Source organism: Piliocolobus tephrosceles, chromosome 1 (assembly GCF_002776525.5).
Source record: "Piliocolobus tephrosceles isolate RC106 chromosome 1, ASM277652v3, whole genome shotgun sequence".
NCBI lineage: Eukaryota > Metazoa > Chordata > Mammalia > Primates > Cercopithecidae > Piliocolobus > Piliocolobus tephrosceles.
The window spans coordinates 91,317,214-91,333,174 of record NC_045434.1 but is presented as its reverse complement, the minus strand read 5'-3'; the positions used below and the strand labels follow the sequence as shown (position 1 = coordinate 91,333,174).

Genomic DNA, 15,961 nt, shown 5'->3' with positions numbered 1-15,961 from the left:
TTTCTTTCTTTCTTTTTTTTTTTTTTTTTTTTTGAGACAGAGTCTTGCTCTGTCACCCAGGCTGGAGTGCAGTGGTACAATCTCGGCTCACTGAAGCCTCCGCCTCCCAGGTTCAAGCGAATCTCGTGCCTCAACCTCCCCAGCAGCTGGAATTACAGGTGCGCGCCACCACGCCAGGCTAAAGTCAGCCTGTTTCTGTCTCCATAAAATGGCATGTCAATATACATGAATGGCTCTGGGAAGTGCTATGTCTATTCCCCCCATTCCCACTGAGCAGACCCAAGAGCTGACAGCCCCCGAAACAGCTTGTAGTCCTCATTTCCCTTCTTGTTCCCAGCATTCAGCTTGGAGAAGGGAAGTAATAGGAGAGGAAAAGCAGGACATGGTACAGCCTTTTCCTTTGCCCAGGCCCTCCCCTCCTGAAGACCATGCATCAGGCGGCGGGGAGGAGGTACAGTGATGGCTTAGCCTTATCAAAGCAATTCTCTTTCTAGGTCAAGGGAAAACTGATGAGGAACAACAGAGCTGCTCCCAGATAAGCTGCCTCCACTCCATGGTGCCCTGAGATTTATGACTGCTATCACTAAGACAAGGCAGTGGGGCTTAGGGTGGTGGGGAAGTGGAGCCGCCTGGTCTTGGTCACATACCTATGTTCATAATGCTATCCTTGTCTGGACTAAAGAACAGCCAGTCGTAAAACAAAGCCAGTTTGGCATTGGAGGCAGCGACATTTGACTGGAAAAGAGAGGAGAGAGACAGAGGGCTAGTTTCATCAATCACCTCCCTCCATTTCAGAGTCCCAAGATAGATTCCAAGGCCCACTTGGCTGTTCCATCTATGAAATTCAGTTCCTAGTGAAACAGGTGGAATGCTCACCCCCCTTGTGTTGTGTATGGGTGAACACTCTGTGGTCTTAACCAAGAGGACAGGGATTGGGCCAGGTACCCCCCAACCTTTTTTTTTCCAGACAGGGTCTTGCTCTGTTGCCCAGGCTGTAGTGCAGTGGCACGATCTCAGCTCACTGCAACCTCCACCGCCCAGGCTCAAGAGATCCTCACCTCAGCCTGGGACTATAGGCACGCACCACCTCACCTGGCTCATTTTTGTATTTTTTTTGTAGAGATGAGGGTCCTGCCATGTCACCCAGGCTGGAGCGCAGTGGCATGATCACGGCTTACTGTAGCCTTGACCTGTTAGGCTCGGGTGATCCTCCCAACCTCAGCCTCCCGGGTATCTGGGACTACAGGAGCACACCACCATGCCTGGCTTTTTGTTTTGTTTTGGTGGAGATGGGTTTTGCCATGTTGCCCAGGCTGGTCTTCAACTCCTAGGCTCAAGTGATCCTCCCGCCTCAGCCTCCCAAAGTGTTGGGATTACAGGCGTGAGTCACCATGCCTGGCCAGGCCTGGGTTCTTTTCTTTTTGTTGCTGAGACAGGGTCTGACTCTGTCACCCAGGCTGGAGTACAGTGGCAGGATCTCAGCTCACTGCAACTTCCACCTCCCAGGTTCAAGCGGTCCTTTCACCTCAGCCTGGGATTACAGGCGCACACCACCACACCTGGCTAATTTTTATATATTTTTGTAGAGACGGGGGTCTTGCCATGTTGCCCAGGCTGGTCTCAAACTCCTGAGCTCAACAATCTGCCCGCCTCAACCTCCCAAAGTGCTGGGATTACAGGCGTGAGCCACCGTGCTCAGCAGGCCTGGGTTCTTAATAAAGCCAGCAGTTCATATCTCTGATTTCCGTAAGGGAGAATGCTTGGACTCAGAAGTCCACTCATCACCCCTGAGCTGAGGCAACAGTCAGACTAGCACCCCTTGGCTGCCCGTGCTGGGCTCTCCAGGCACATTCCTGAAGAAGAGACCCCCACCTCTCCAGAAAGAGCCTGTCGTCATATCTGAATCAGCACATTCCAAGGACCCAGTCAAACGGGGGAGGAGGAGCCCTGTTGGAAGAGGTCAGGGAGCAGCCAGATGCCAGAGAATGGATAGTTTCCCACCCTAGGCACAGAGAGGAAAACACTTGGAAGGAAATGCCCCCACTGCAGACTTGCTGCATTTACAGAAGGGAAGTAGACAAAGCTGAAGCCAAAAAGGCATGGTGGTGAGGGTCTAGAGAATGCAAGCTCTGAATCTGAGAAAGAAACAGTTAAGAGGAATAGCTGTATATGGTTTCTGGAAGCAAAAATGAAAAAGGCAGGGATGCTCCAGAAACCCAGGCTTTTGGGGGTTGGCAGTAATGGGGGAGATGAACCTGTTCAATCTCAAACCCAGATGGAAAATAACGAGTGTAAGTAAATTTCTAGAGACACAAAGGGAAGTGGGGCAGAAGGCTGAGATACTCTGGAGGACCAGGGTGAAAGAAGGGCCCTTAGGGGTCAAGTGGCCCTGGAGTCAGGAAGAAGAATGGAAATATGGGAAAACCATGGAAGAGGCACCCTTCACCACCCAGTATCTTTTGCCCTCACCGTGCACGTTGTCAGGAGCCAACCAATGATGGCCCACCGGGGCAAGATATCTGAACTTAGTACTTCATTAGAAGGGTGGACTACCCCACAGATGTAGCGAATGAGGTCACAGCGCAGAGACTGACTATCTGGAGTTGACAGGTACTGGCGCTGGAACCAATCTTGGTATCGCTTTTGTTGACCAAATCGCACCTGGGGAAAGCGGAAGCAAGGAAAAGAACTTAGAAGACAGTGTGGGTCCCTGGACAGAGGAAAACGAGCACCACTTAACTCTAGGTTTGCCCTAGACCTCCATTTCTTCCCGCAACTTACTCATTAGCTCATATTGTGTCGTAAGTCTCCCGTCTTTTAGGAGAACTTCTTGATTTGAAAAAAAAAAAGCTATGCCAGGCACGGTGGCTCACGCCTGTAATCCCAGCACTTTGGGAGGCCGAGGCGGGTGGATCGCCTAAGGTCAGGAGTTCAAGACCAGCCTGACCAAGATGGAGAAACCCTGTCTCTACTAAAAATACAAAAAAATTAGCCAGGCATGGTGGCATATGCCTGTAACCCCAGCTACTTGAGAGGCTGAGGCAGGAGAATCGCTTGAACCCGGGAGGTGGAGGTTGCAGTGAGCTGAGAGGCCGCCTTTCCCCCCCACCGGGGGAAAAAGGAGAAAAGTTCCCCTCAAAAAAAAAAAAAAAAAAAGGCTGAAAATTTCTAGCTTGCACTGCATGCTAGTGTTACAGTCATTTTTGCCACCTACCTTAGGCTACATCTACCCCCAACTGCAACTTCAGTCCATTTTTTGGCTCTTTACTCCTTGTACTGGTCACTGACTCTCCAGTCAGAAGTATAATCTTGCTGGGCGCAGTGGCTCATGCCTGTAATCCCAGCACTTTGGGAGGCTGAGGTGGGCGGATCACGAGGTCAGGAGCTCGAGACCATCCTGGCTAACACGGTGAAACCCCGTCTCTACTAAAAATACAAAAAAATCAGCCGAGCATGGTGGCGGGTGCCTGTAGTCCCAGCTACTCGGGAGGCTGAGGCAGGAGAATGGTGTGAACCTTGGAGGCGGAGCTTGCAGTGAGCCGAGATCATGCCACTGCACTCCAGCATGGGCGACAGAGTGAGACTCCGTCTCAAAAAAAACACAAACAAACAAAAGAAGTATAATCTTTTCTCATTTTCTTGAGCCACTGGTGAACAGCAAGAAATGTTCTTCAAGAGTAAGAGCTGGGCCTGTTCACCACTCAACATCAACTGAGAATTTCCTGGTGCTGACCTAACAGGACCATTATCCAAAGCCTAGACTCTCCAAACCTTCTTGCGGAAAGTTTTTCCTTAAACAGACCCTAAGTGATCGCAAATAGTAACACTAAATAAGGAAAAGGATCTAGTTTCCCTCTTCTTATATTCCCCCATCTGTCAGAAGAAATCAACCAAGATAGAGCAAAAAGGTAAAAAAAGCAAACAAAAAGATACTTCTAGACCAACACCATCCAACGGAACTTTCAGCAATGGTGGTTGCTATTGTGCACGTGAAATGCAGCTGTTGTAACTGAGATATCAAATTATTATTATTATTAATTTTTTTGAGACAGAGTTTCACTCTTGTTGCCCAGGCTGGAGTGCAAAGGAGTGATCTCGGTTCACCATGACCTCCACCTCCCAGGTTCAAGTGATTTTCCTGCCTCAGCCTCCCAAGTAGTTGGGATTACAGGCACACACCACCATGCCCAGCTAATTGTCGTATTTTTAGTAGAGACAGGGTTTTACCATGTTGGTCAGGCTGGTCTTGAACTCCCGACCTCAAGTGATCCACCCACCTTGGCCTCCCAAAGTGCTGAGATTACAGGCGTGAGCCACCACACTCGGCCTGAATAATAATAATAATAATTATTATTATATTATTATTATTTTGAGATGGAGTCTCGCTCTGTTGCCTAGGCTGGAGTGCAGTGGCGTGATCTCGGCTCACTGCAAGCTCTGCCTCCTGGGTTCACGCCATTCTCCTGCCTCAGCCTCCCGAGTAGCTGGGACTACAGGTGCCCGCCACCATGCCCAGCTAATATTTTGTATTTAGTAGAGACGGGTTTCACCGTGTTAGCCAGGATCGTCTCCATCACCTGACCTTGTGATATGCCTGCCTTGGTCTCCCAAAGTGCTGGGATTACAGGCGTGATCCACCGTGCCCAGCCCAAATTATTATTTTTTAAGAGACAGGGTCTCATTGATGGGAGGATTGCTTGAGCCAGGCTGGTCTCTAACTCCTGGGTTCAAGCAATCCTCCCACCTCAGCCTCCTGAGAAGCTGGGATTACAGGCACATGCCACTGCACCAGGCTCTGAATTTTTTTGTTGTTTGTTTGAGATGGAATCTCGCTGTTGCCCAGGCTGGAGTGGAGTGGCACGATCTCAGCTCACTGTAACCTCTGCCTCCTGGGTCTGGGTTCAAGTGACTCTCCTGCCTCAGCCTCCTGAGTAGCTACCACCACACCCGGCTAATTTTTGTAGAGACAGGGTTTCACCATGTTGCCCAGGCTAGTCTTGAACTCCTGACCTAAAGTGTTCCCACCAGCCTCGGCCTCCCAAAGTGCTGGGACTGTAGGCATGAGCCACGGCGCCCAGCTGTGGGTTTTTAATTTTAACTCATTTTAACTAATTTTTTTTTTTTTTTTTTGAGACAGCGTTTCACTCTGTCGCCCAGGCTGAAGTGCAGTGGCGCGATCTTGGCTCACTGCAACCTCTGCCTCCCGGGTTTAAGTGATTCTCCTGCCTCAGCCTCCCGAGTAGCTGGGATTACAGGCGTGTGCCACCACACCCAGTAAAATGTTTGTATTTTTAGTAGAGACGGGGTTTCACCATGTTGGCCAGGCTGGTCCCTAACTCCTGATCTCAAGTGATCTGCCCACCTTGGCCTCCCAAAGTGCTGGGATTACAGGTATGATCCACGGCGCCTGGCCAAGAATGTTTATCATACCTAGTCCTGAAGGCTAACTTAAATTTAAATGGCAACACATGGCTGGTGGCTACCACATAGTACAACACAGACCTCGACAATTAGTCTGGGTGACTTGGGAAAGCTGATTAGGAAAGTAGTTCTCGACAGCCAGATTGGCCGCAGAGGAATGGCCTGGGAAGTCTGCTAAAAACACAGACTCTGGCTGGGTGCTGTGGCTCACGCCTGTAATCCCAGCACTTTGGGAGGCTGAGGCAGGTGGATCACCTGAGATCAGGAGTTCGAGACCAGCCTGACCAACATAGAAAAATCCCTTCTGTACTAAAAATACAAAATTCGCAAAGTGTGGTGCATGCCTGTAATCCTAGCTACTCGGGAGGTTGAGGCAGAAGAATTGCTTGAACCCAAGAGGCGGAGGCTGCAGTAAGCCAAGATCACGCCATTGCACTCCAGCCTGGGCAACAAGAGCAAAATCCCGTCTCAAAACACAAACACACAAACAAACAAAAACAAAAAAACCTCCACAGATTTCTCAATCAAATTATCTGGGAGAGTGGGATCCAGGAAGCTGCATCTTTAACATGCTCAAGTAATTCTGCCATTATTCAGTCAAGTTTGGAAAGACACATAGCTCTTTTCCTGAGACCTCATGGTTCTCCTGGAGCAATTGTGGGCTTCTTAACATGAACACTTTCACTCCCCCCTTTATAGAACATTTCACACTTGTAAATTCTACATAATTATTGGTTTAGTGACCACTTTAGATAAACTAAAAGCTTCACAAGAGCTGGACCTGTATCTCTCTTATTTGACAGTGTACCCCCAATCCTTAGCACCATGCTCAATGTGTAGGCATAGAATGAATAAAGGACAAGGAAACCAGTAGCCAGGTAGATCAGGTACGATTATTTAGCTACCATTCTACTGGTTAGTAAACAATGGTAACAGCTCCACAGACCAAAGAAAGAAGCCCAACCAGCGTGTGACCTCTTCTCTTGCTGCAACACCTTAGCTTACCCGGGATGTCATGAAGAGGAGTTTAGTCTCCATGTCTGGGGTTAGACGACATGCTAGGAATTTTCGGGATGTTCTTGACTGAAGAAGCTGTAGGATACCTGAATCAAATGTGGAAGGGAAGAGAAAAGAGGAAGCCTGAGGACCAGAAAGAATGAAAGGCAGGTTGGGAACCTGGGCCCAGGTACTGATGACCAGTCGTCTTGCTCACGGAGAAATTCCAAGACAAGACCAAGGGAGGTCAAGCACAGGTGGGAATTTCAACCAGCACTTACGTGTTCTGCTCCAACCAACCACTATCCCCAGGACCCAGCTATATTACTTCCTGTCTTCTGCTGGTCTTCCAGAGCCTCCTACCCACAGGATTCCCACTGGCAACAGATGGGAAAGTTAAGGGGAAAATATGGGAAACCCCAGCTGCTCTTCCTGCTCCTGATGATCCCATCCTTGGGTCCTGGAATCAATGTTATCTGTGGCATGAGCATGAGCCCTGGAGTCAGAAACATGTGGATCCAGATCCTACTGTAGCTCATAAGCATGATTATTGTTTTTCACACTCATGCGTGACATGTGCCTCCCTCAAACCTTGTTACCATGTCCTCACATTACCTGCCTGACATGAGAGAACAAAAATAATTTAAAAGACCAGGCATACCGGTGGCTCACACCTGTAATCTTAGCACCTTGGGAGGCCGAGGCAGGTGGATCCCTTGAGCCTACGAGTTCAAGACCAGCCTTGGCAACATGGTGACACCCCATCTTAAAAAAAAAAAAGAGGCCGGGTGCGGTGGCTCACGCCTGTAATCCCAGAACTTTGGGAGGCCAAGGTGAGTGGATCGCTTGAGGTCGGAGTTCAAGACCAGCTTGGCCAACATGGTGAAACTCCATCTCTACAAAAATACAACATTTACCTGGGCATGATGGCAGGTGCCTGTAATCCCAGCTACTTGGGAGGCTGAGGTGGGAGAATCACTTGAACCCAGGAGGCGGAGAGCTGAGATCATGCCATTGCACTCCAGCCTGAGTGACAGAGCGAGACTCCATCTCAAAAAAAAAAAAAAAAAAAAAAAAGACTTGGATCAAAATCCTGGCTCTGTCACCTAACCTACCCACTGTATAGCCTTGGGCAAATTACTTAATCTCCTTAAACCTCAGTTTCTTTTCTTTTTTTTTGGCGGGGGGGTGGCGACGGAGTCTCACTCTGTCACCATGCTGGAGTGCAGTGGCACAATCTGCAACCTGCGCCTCCTGGGTTCAAGCGATTCTCTTGCCTCAGTCTCCCAAGTAGCTGGGAATACAGGCGCGTGCCACCATGTCCAGCTAATTTTTGTATTTTTAGTAGAGATAGGGTTTCACCATGTTGGCCAGAATGGTCTTATCGCTTGACCTTGTGATCCGCCCGCCTTGGCCTCTGAAGGTGCTGGGATTATAGGCGTGAGCCACCATGCCTGGCCTCAAACCTCAGTTTATGTATAAATGTAGAAACTAAAACACTTGTAGGGCTGTCCAGAAGATTAAATGAGGTAACACATGTTTGTCTAACACAGAGGAGGTACTTAAAGCAATGAAATAGATGTTCAATATAAGAATACTACAATTTCCAGCATTTTCCTCTCTTTCCTGACTTCCCAGGTCCTGGACAACTGCCTTCCGTGTGTGTGTGTGTGCATGTGTGTAGGAGGGGAGGGGGTGTGTGCATGATCACAAGCACATGTGTGTTGAGGTGGGATGGGGAGCAAAGCTGTACAGTTATTGTTCAGACCATAGCAGGACCCTGGGAAAGGGAAAGGGATATAAAAAGGACCTTGTCAGGGGGAGGCACACGGAGACTCCCTCCTCCAAAGTGGATTTTGCCCAAGCTGGATCCTTGGAATTCGAGGCAAGACTGTTCTCAGGGAGGGGCCTTCTCTCATAGGATTAATTCCAGGCCTCTACTGACTCAGTCTCACGAGTTGACCTCTGACTCCCCTGCTGGACTCCGTGAAGCTGAACACTGGCCACTGGTTCACCTCCTGAGCCAAGGGGCTGCCAGGAAGAAGGGAGGAGGACTACGATTCTCTGTCTCTCTTTTTTCTTCGTAGTAATGTGGCAGCTGGAGTCTGCCAAGTAGGGGCTGTCTAGGAACTACATGAATTGTTCTGTACCTCTACCATTCCCAGTTGTACTTGGCAAAGCTTGCCCTGTCCCAAGCTTCCTAAAATCTGATCGCCAAAAACTCTCCTACCCACCAACCTCTACCTTCTTGATTCAAGCAAGATAGATACATTGAACTCCCAGCTGTCAAGGACAGGATGCCTAAGACCCTACTTACCTGTGAACTGAGGACTCAAGGCCTGAGGATTATGGATAATATCTTTCCAAAGCAGTTCAAATTCTGGTATCCTAGCAACATTCTGAAGCAGTCTTACGAGATCCCGACCAATCATCAGACATTCCATGAACTTGATAAGGAAGAGGAAGTGGGGGACGGGAAAGAGAATAAAAACATGGATTGTTTACCTGCTGGAGGGAGGACAAAGGAACAACATGTTCTAGGGAGGGAAGGAAAGAGGGTTGAAGAGACTATAGGATTTCTTCTGGAACCAAAGGATTGGCTCCTAGCTGTTCAGGGGAAGACAGCTGGAAGCTGGAAGCTGGAAGCTGGGGACTGATACCAAGAATGAGGTTAGTGGGAAGTGCTGAAGCCCTGTTGGCTTTTACATTAATCTACCTCCCTCTCCACCCAGAACTGTTTCAATCCAGTTCAAGGACGACTAAAGTTTCAAAAGGATGGGACTGGCAAGTTGAGCCCCAGAAACCTCAAACCTCAAACTCATTTTGTCTAACAAAATTCTGCAGTATCTAATTCTGTGGGTCCAATTCTGTGGTAGAAATGTCTACATCTGTGTAGTCTAAATGAAACCCATTAGCAACAAGAGAAGTGAATTTTAACGTTTTATCTAACATTAATTTTAGGCTGGGCACAGTGGCTCATGCCTATAATCCCAACACTTTGGGAGGCTGAGGTGGGAGGATCACTTGAGGCCAGGAGTTCAAGACCAGCCTGGGTAACCAAGCAAGGCCCAGTATCTACAAAAATAAAAAGTAAAAAAAAATTTTAATTGCCACATGGGAGGTCTGATAGAGGACAATTCATAATCCCACTAGACCATGGGAATTACCCAGGAGAGTAGGTGGGGGACCGTGTCATGGTAGGCACACAAGGACAGCTTATCTCTGTGGTATACAACAGTATCCTTGAAGCTGACCAGGGAAATCCCAAGGATGCCAGTTTAACAGGTAGCATTTCTAGGAATTAGGGCTATTCTACACTAACTCCCCCTCCTTTCTACCCTCATCTGTTGACGAATGATGGAAAACACCAGATCTTGACGCACCTTCGTCTCTAACAAGGTATTTCTGACTTCACTGCATAAACCTCCAGAGGTATCTCAGCCTGAGTCTCACTTCCTCACATTATTTATGTCCTGTTCCCTCACCCGTTCCCGAAGCAGTGAGATGCAGAAGTCCACTTCCTTCTGTCGCAGGGCCTGGAGCTGGGCAGTCCCATGGTGGTCCACGATGAGGCGGAGGTACGTGTATACAGCCATGGCAATGAGGATGCTGCTCTTCAGGACCCACTCCCTGCAGGGAAGAAACACACTGGCTCCTATGCTCTGTCTAGAACTATTTACCCTCCCAATTCACCCTTCCTGGGCTTGGCTACAGTGCCTCAGAGATAACTGATGATTTGACACTGGGAGTAGATGCTTTGATTTTTTGCTTGCTCACTCAAGCTAGTATCTATCTTGGACTAACAACTGGCTAAGCTACAGACAACTTCCTACTTTTCTCTTACGAGTGCCTAAAAGGTAACTGCCAAATGAAAGCAATCTCTTTTTACCACCTAACTACTTAGCTTCCAAGAAAATAACTCTCTTTGTTGACTCATTCATTCAAACATTTACTGAGTGCCTATCAGGCGCCAAGCAACATGTGAGGTACTAGGGACAGAATTAAGCCACAGTATCTACCCAGGTCAGACTATGGGGAAAAGCTGGGTAAGTATTCCTAAGTCAGCGGCTCTTAAGTGTGATGCAAGAACATGTAGGGATTGCCAAGACCCTTTCAGGACCTGGAGTTTTGAGAACGTACTGTGCTAGCTCAGTCTGCTTATCATTAGTAGCTCACCATGCCACAAACCTTTCCCTGGCTCTATCTAGTCACTGACACACAACAAGTCCCCACTCCCACACAATGAGTCACCTGTCCTAAATCACAACCTGAAAAAAAGAACCCGATTTTGGGTGGCAAACTCATCGCTCATGAGTTTCAGAATATCCCTGAGGAAAAAGGGGGTAATGAAAGGTTTGTTCCCAGTTGCTTTAAAAGGAGTAGAGACAAAGACACAGTGGGGATATTCCTAAAACTCTAATCCTGTCTCTAAGTGACAAAATTGAGATGCTATCTCCTCCCAGCAAACAATTTGTAATGGCTTTGGCACCCCTGCTGGAAGGCAGGGAACTGGAGGAAGATGACATGGCGTTTAATCAGTCCAAGCAGGCCACATCCTGATTCCGGAAAACTACTCAAGCCACCTAATTAAAAGACTCTGTGGCCTTTTCTTTTCACAGAATGGACGCACTAGCCAAGGTTACTGGGGAAGGTTTCCTCCCCTGCCTGCTACCTTTTAACTCCACAGCCCTAGAAACATTTCCAAGCGAGTGAGAAGGAGGGTGTAGGAGAGGACATACTTTTAAATTTCTAGGTATTGACTTTCACCAAAAGATGTTAAGTTTTTTGGAGGGTAGAAAACCGGGCAGTTATCTGGCTGTCATCTGATGCCTGTACAGAAAATTCAGCTTTAAGGTATGGGGACAGGATGTATTTGGCACCAGGAACAAAATAAGAAAAATCACTTTTTAGAAAGATTGCTAACAAAGGTAATGAAATTACCTGAATCCTGGAATGGCGTAATAAAGAGAAAGAAAGAGTTGAAAGGCCCCCTGACCCAGGACAGTAAAAAGGAACAAAGACCTAGGAAAAGCAGAGATCTGGTAAGAAGAGACTGTTAGGATCTAACGTGCTACGGCAATGGCACCAATAACAGAAGTGGCTCCAGGCCCTGATGTGGCCGCACACCCGTGCCCAGAGCACTAGGTGGCACTGCACAGCAGACAGGGCAGGGCTCTCAGACCTGAGCAAAGCACAGCACACAGCCATCTCTTTCACAAGTGTGAATGTTGGGAGGAGGTCCATTCTTCTGAACTACAGATAGTATGGACACTATTAGCCCTCTCAATCATTTGACTGCTATGGTGTCCTCAATCAGAAAAGAGACTCAGAAGTCAAGGCAAGAGGAAGACTGAAACCAAGGGGAAAGCCTCACCTCCAAACAAGTTCAGAGGTGGAAGAGCCCTCATAACATTTCTGGCCTTTTATTTTGATGGATAAGGGAAAGAATCAGCCGGAAAGTCCAATATGTACTCCCTGATGCACTCTCTACCACTGGAGCCTCCAAACCCCATATGCAAACTCCAGCAGGATTCACTAATCTCTATTACCTGCTCACCCCAAATGCCCCCTGTGCCACTTCAAAAAGAGCATGGGTTCGATGGAGAAGCTTGCAGGGGAGAAAAGGATACCTGCCAGGCGTGGGTGTTTGCCTGGCCCAACTCTGCTGAGCTCATTCCTCCCCTAAGATAAACATTCCAAGGAGGTCTGGATCAAAAATAAACCCTTATCAGATGAAGCCAGTTTTTCTGGGCTATGCGATATTTTGGCAAAGACCTCTTTCCCATTCCTTCATTCCTTGGGCATTAATTTCTTCACTTGCCAACAATACACTTGTCTCTCCCTCTCCTTGCCTCCCCCTCTCTGACTTAAGGTGTTCTTGGGCCACACAATCCTTTCATCCCCATTTCCCACACTCACACTCCTAATGGCCATTATCTGGCCTGTACCCCACCCTTCATGGTGGACTCTACCTTTGCTCTGTCAGGATATCCAGAACACTTTCTGCCAACCAGATATTTTTGGCTGTAACATCTCCACCTGATTTCAAAAGGAGAAAAAAAGAATAGCTCTGATTAGTAACTCAGCCAATCCAATACGTCTCTTCACCCATTCTGCTGGTTCACCCTGACTGCCATCCCATCACTGCTGTTCTTAGTGCTGAGATAAACTGCCTTCTGTTCTGTCAGGCTTTAAAGTTTTACCCTTTGCCTCCGGAAAGAAGGAAAGGGAAGGTTCTGAATTTTTCTAGAAACCAGAGCTGCTACTTTTCCACAGATTGTGAGTTGGAGTGGGAACATTTTGGCCCTTGAAAATGAATGTCTGAGAAGTAGATATAAGAAGCCCTCAGTTGGAAACAAACGATGATATCTCAGATAGGCCTGAGAGGTACAGGTGGCTGACAACAGCTGCAGTCTAGCAACTGGATGTCCTGAGTCCTGCACTCAGGCCCCCAACAGGCCAAGAGTTTCTTATTTCCAGGTAACAGTCTTTAGTGCTTGCTATGAAATTCCTGGGGCAGAATTAACATACAGCAATGCCAGACCAGTCTTGGGATAAGAAGTGGGAGCTGGGAGTGCCAAACAGGGAGGGAAAGGCCAGGAAAGAGGATAAAAATAGCCACAACTATGCCTTGCCCCAGGTCCCAATTAAAAAATTCAATGTTCACAAAGTCACACATGACATAGATTAAGGTTCATACACATCAAAACAGGAGCATCAGTGTTACATAAAATTTTAAAGAGGAAGCAAGCCTCAATGGGCTAATGGTGAGGTGGTAGCAGGTCACTTTTAAACAAACACATGCAATCTTGGGAGTAGCCGCTTGAATATGCGGTGGCTCACACAGATGTCACTGATGCCAAGATGAGAATAAAACCTAAATGTCAGGGTCTGTTCTGTGACATAGTTTGTCCCTCATTCTGGCCCCAGTAAAGGGCCTAATTATTAGGGAGCAAGCATTCAGATCATGGGGGTGGAGCCAAGGAAGATGTCTAGGTTTCTGAAAGCACAGGGACTTGGGAACAAATTTATTTGCCCTCACTTCTCTCCCCATTTCTTCCTGCTCTGAAATGCTATAAAATCTCAGAGTGAAGACTGGCTAAAACAGGCCAAATAGTCTGTCAAGCCCTGGGTTTAGTAGGAAGGAAAATGAGGCAAGACTTACTGCTTTAAAAAGCCCCCCCATGATTTTTCAGTCAATTTATTTATACAACATATGTGGCCAGAAGATGTCTGTATCAGAAAGAAACAGTCTAAGCAATCCAGGAATTCCATCCCTTTGGCACTTAATCATTCTCCATTGTCTCTACTTAGTCTCTGGGCTCTCCTCCTTTCTTCTTTATGCTCCTGCCATCAAACTCACCTGCAATCTGCTTCATAAACGTCATACAAACACCATCGGCTCCCAGAACCCCACTCTTCACCAGTTCCCGTACCAACCACACCAACTAAAGGAAAGAGGGAAAAACAGATGAAGAGCAGGACCTGTGAGTTTGAGAAGGGAGCTAATTCAGTTACAACTGAAAGAAGCACATTACAATTTAGACACACAATGATAGGGGTGTGTTATCCCTGATTCCTCTTTCCCATTCCTGACAGAGAGAAGATCCATCCTCTCTCTTTGAGCTGGATCCTGTCTTTTCTTTCTGGCCTTACCTGAGTACGGCAGGTATCCTGCAGCTTCAGGTACTTCTCCATAAGTATCTGGTTGATTTTATTCAGGACAATATTCATGCCATCACGACTCACCAGAGCCAAGTCCCGGTAACACTGTGAGAAGTAAAGTTTGTGATCAGCCAGCAAGCTGAGGATAAGGTCCTTACCCCACCCACAGTGGACCCCTTGCCCTCTAATCCCTTAAACACCAGTAAGACACCGAGTAGCAATGAAATACTTTCCATTCTGGACACTTTCTTTCCATAGGGGTCCTGCATTCCCAATCCATCCCTTGTTCTGTCACACAGAGTGGGGAAAAGGTACTGGTTATCCTTTAATGAGGCAGAAAAGCCTGCTGGGCAGCCGGGTGCAGTGGCTCACGCCTGCAGTCCCAGCACTTTGGGAGGCCAAGATGGATGGATCACGAGGTCAGGAGATCGAGACCATCCTCGCTAACATGGTGAAACCCCGTCTCTATTAAAAACACAAAAAATTAGCCGGGTGTGGTGGCGGGTGCCTGTAGTCCCGGCTACTCGGGAGGCTGAGGCAGGAGAATGGCGTGAACCTGGGAGGCGGAGCTTGCAGTGAGCTGAGATCGCACTACTGCACTCTAGCTTGGGCAACCGAGCCAAACTGTGACAAAAAAAAAAAAAAAAAAAGAGAAGAGCTTGCTGGGCAAGGCTCCTAATACTATCCTTGTCCCCCCACTTCCCCTCTTAGGAAGTGTCATACTGTTTGATGCCACAGGCTGAGCAAAACCAGGTGGAGGCCATCTGCTTTTCATCTGCCAGTAAGTAAAAGGTCACTGCAAAATGGGTTTGGCTGAACAAGCCAGAAAGGATCCTAAAGAGGTTTTTAGACCAGTACTGACCCAGCCAGATACAGTAAAGGGAGTAGTAAGGGAAGAAGATCCAGGGCAGAGCCCTAGACAGTTAAGTACAGAACCAAAACTGAAATTTTTTTGAATTTTTAGTTTTTTTATACTTGGGGACTTACTCTGTTGCCTGGGCTGGTGTGCAGTGGCACGATCGTAGCTCATTGCAGCTTCGAACTTCTGAGTAGCTGGTACTACAGGCATGTACCAACACGCCCAGCTAATTTTTAAAACCGTTTTTTTTTTAGAGGCAAGGTCTCACTATGTTCCTAGGCTGAAACTCTTGGCCTCAAGTGATTCTCCCGCCTTGGCCTCCTGAGCAGCTGGAATTACAGGCACGAGTCACCGTACCCAATTGAACTAAATATCTTCATTCTTTTCTCTGTGATGCCCTTTCCTTCTGCCACGTATTGAAAAAGGAGAGGTGCTTCAGCATACCAAATTCTGGGAGAGGTAAGGGAGGGCGTGCTAATTTCTTCTGTGAGATTATTGCTTCCCTTCCCCTTAGTTTTTTTTTTTTTTCTTCACTCTGTCTCTATTGTGAGACCAGACTCTTGGAGGAATACCTTAGGGGGCCTCATTAGCAACTTCCTTAGCCTGCTGAGTTCTATCCTGTCAGGGTCTCATCAGAAAGAGTAGAAATTAGGCAGGTAGCTTCCCACAACCTCTGAAGACCAGTAGCAAGGATGGTATCAACAATAATAATAATATAGTATAGCAAGGGCCGGGTACGGTGGCTCATGCCTGTAATCCCAGCACTATTTGGGAGGCCGAGGCAGGTGGATCACCTGAGGTCAGGAGTTCAAGACCACCCTGGCCAACATGGTGAAACTCCATCTCCACTAAAAATACAAAAACTAGCCGGGTGTGGTCGCACGTGCCTGTAGTCCCGCTATGAGGGAGGCTGAGGCGGGAGAATCACTTGAACCCAGGAGGTGGAGGTTGCAGTGAGCCAAGATCACACCATTGCACTCCAGCCTGGGCAACAGAAGGAGACTCCATCTCAAAAAAAAA

General features: G+C 47.8%; 1 protein-coding gene and 1 non-coding gene across 2 annotated transcripts in view; one reads left to right on the top strand and one right to left on the bottom strand.

Moving 5' to 3' along the window:
* Positions 1–15,961, bottom strand: part of INTS3 (integrator complex subunit 3) — a 47,899-nt gene that overhangs the window by 14,330 nt on the left and 17,608 nt on the right. Inside the window, exons 4-11 of the mRNA XM_023213805.2 lie at positions 14,074–14,187; positions 13,781–13,865; positions 12,390–12,456; positions 9,903–10,047; positions 8,735–8,864; positions 6,427–6,524; positions 2,470–2,661; positions 648–735 (exon numbers count right to left, since the gene is read on the bottom strand). Coding sequence (XP_023069573.1) covers positions 648–735; positions 2,470–2,661; positions 6,427–6,524; positions 8,735–8,864; positions 9,903–10,047; positions 12,390–12,456; positions 13,781–13,865; positions 14,074–14,187 — 919 coding nt within the window. The remainder of the gene's footprint in view (positions 1–647; positions 736–2,469; positions 2,662–6,426; positions 6,525–8,734; positions 8,865–9,902; positions 10,048–12,389; positions 12,457–13,780; positions 13,866–14,073; positions 14,188–15,961) is intronic.
* Positions 6,940–7,042, top strand: LOC111544049. Its single transcript, XR_002732028.1, has one exon. It is a non-coding gene; the product is annotated as a small nucleolar RNA U13 (small nucleolar RNA).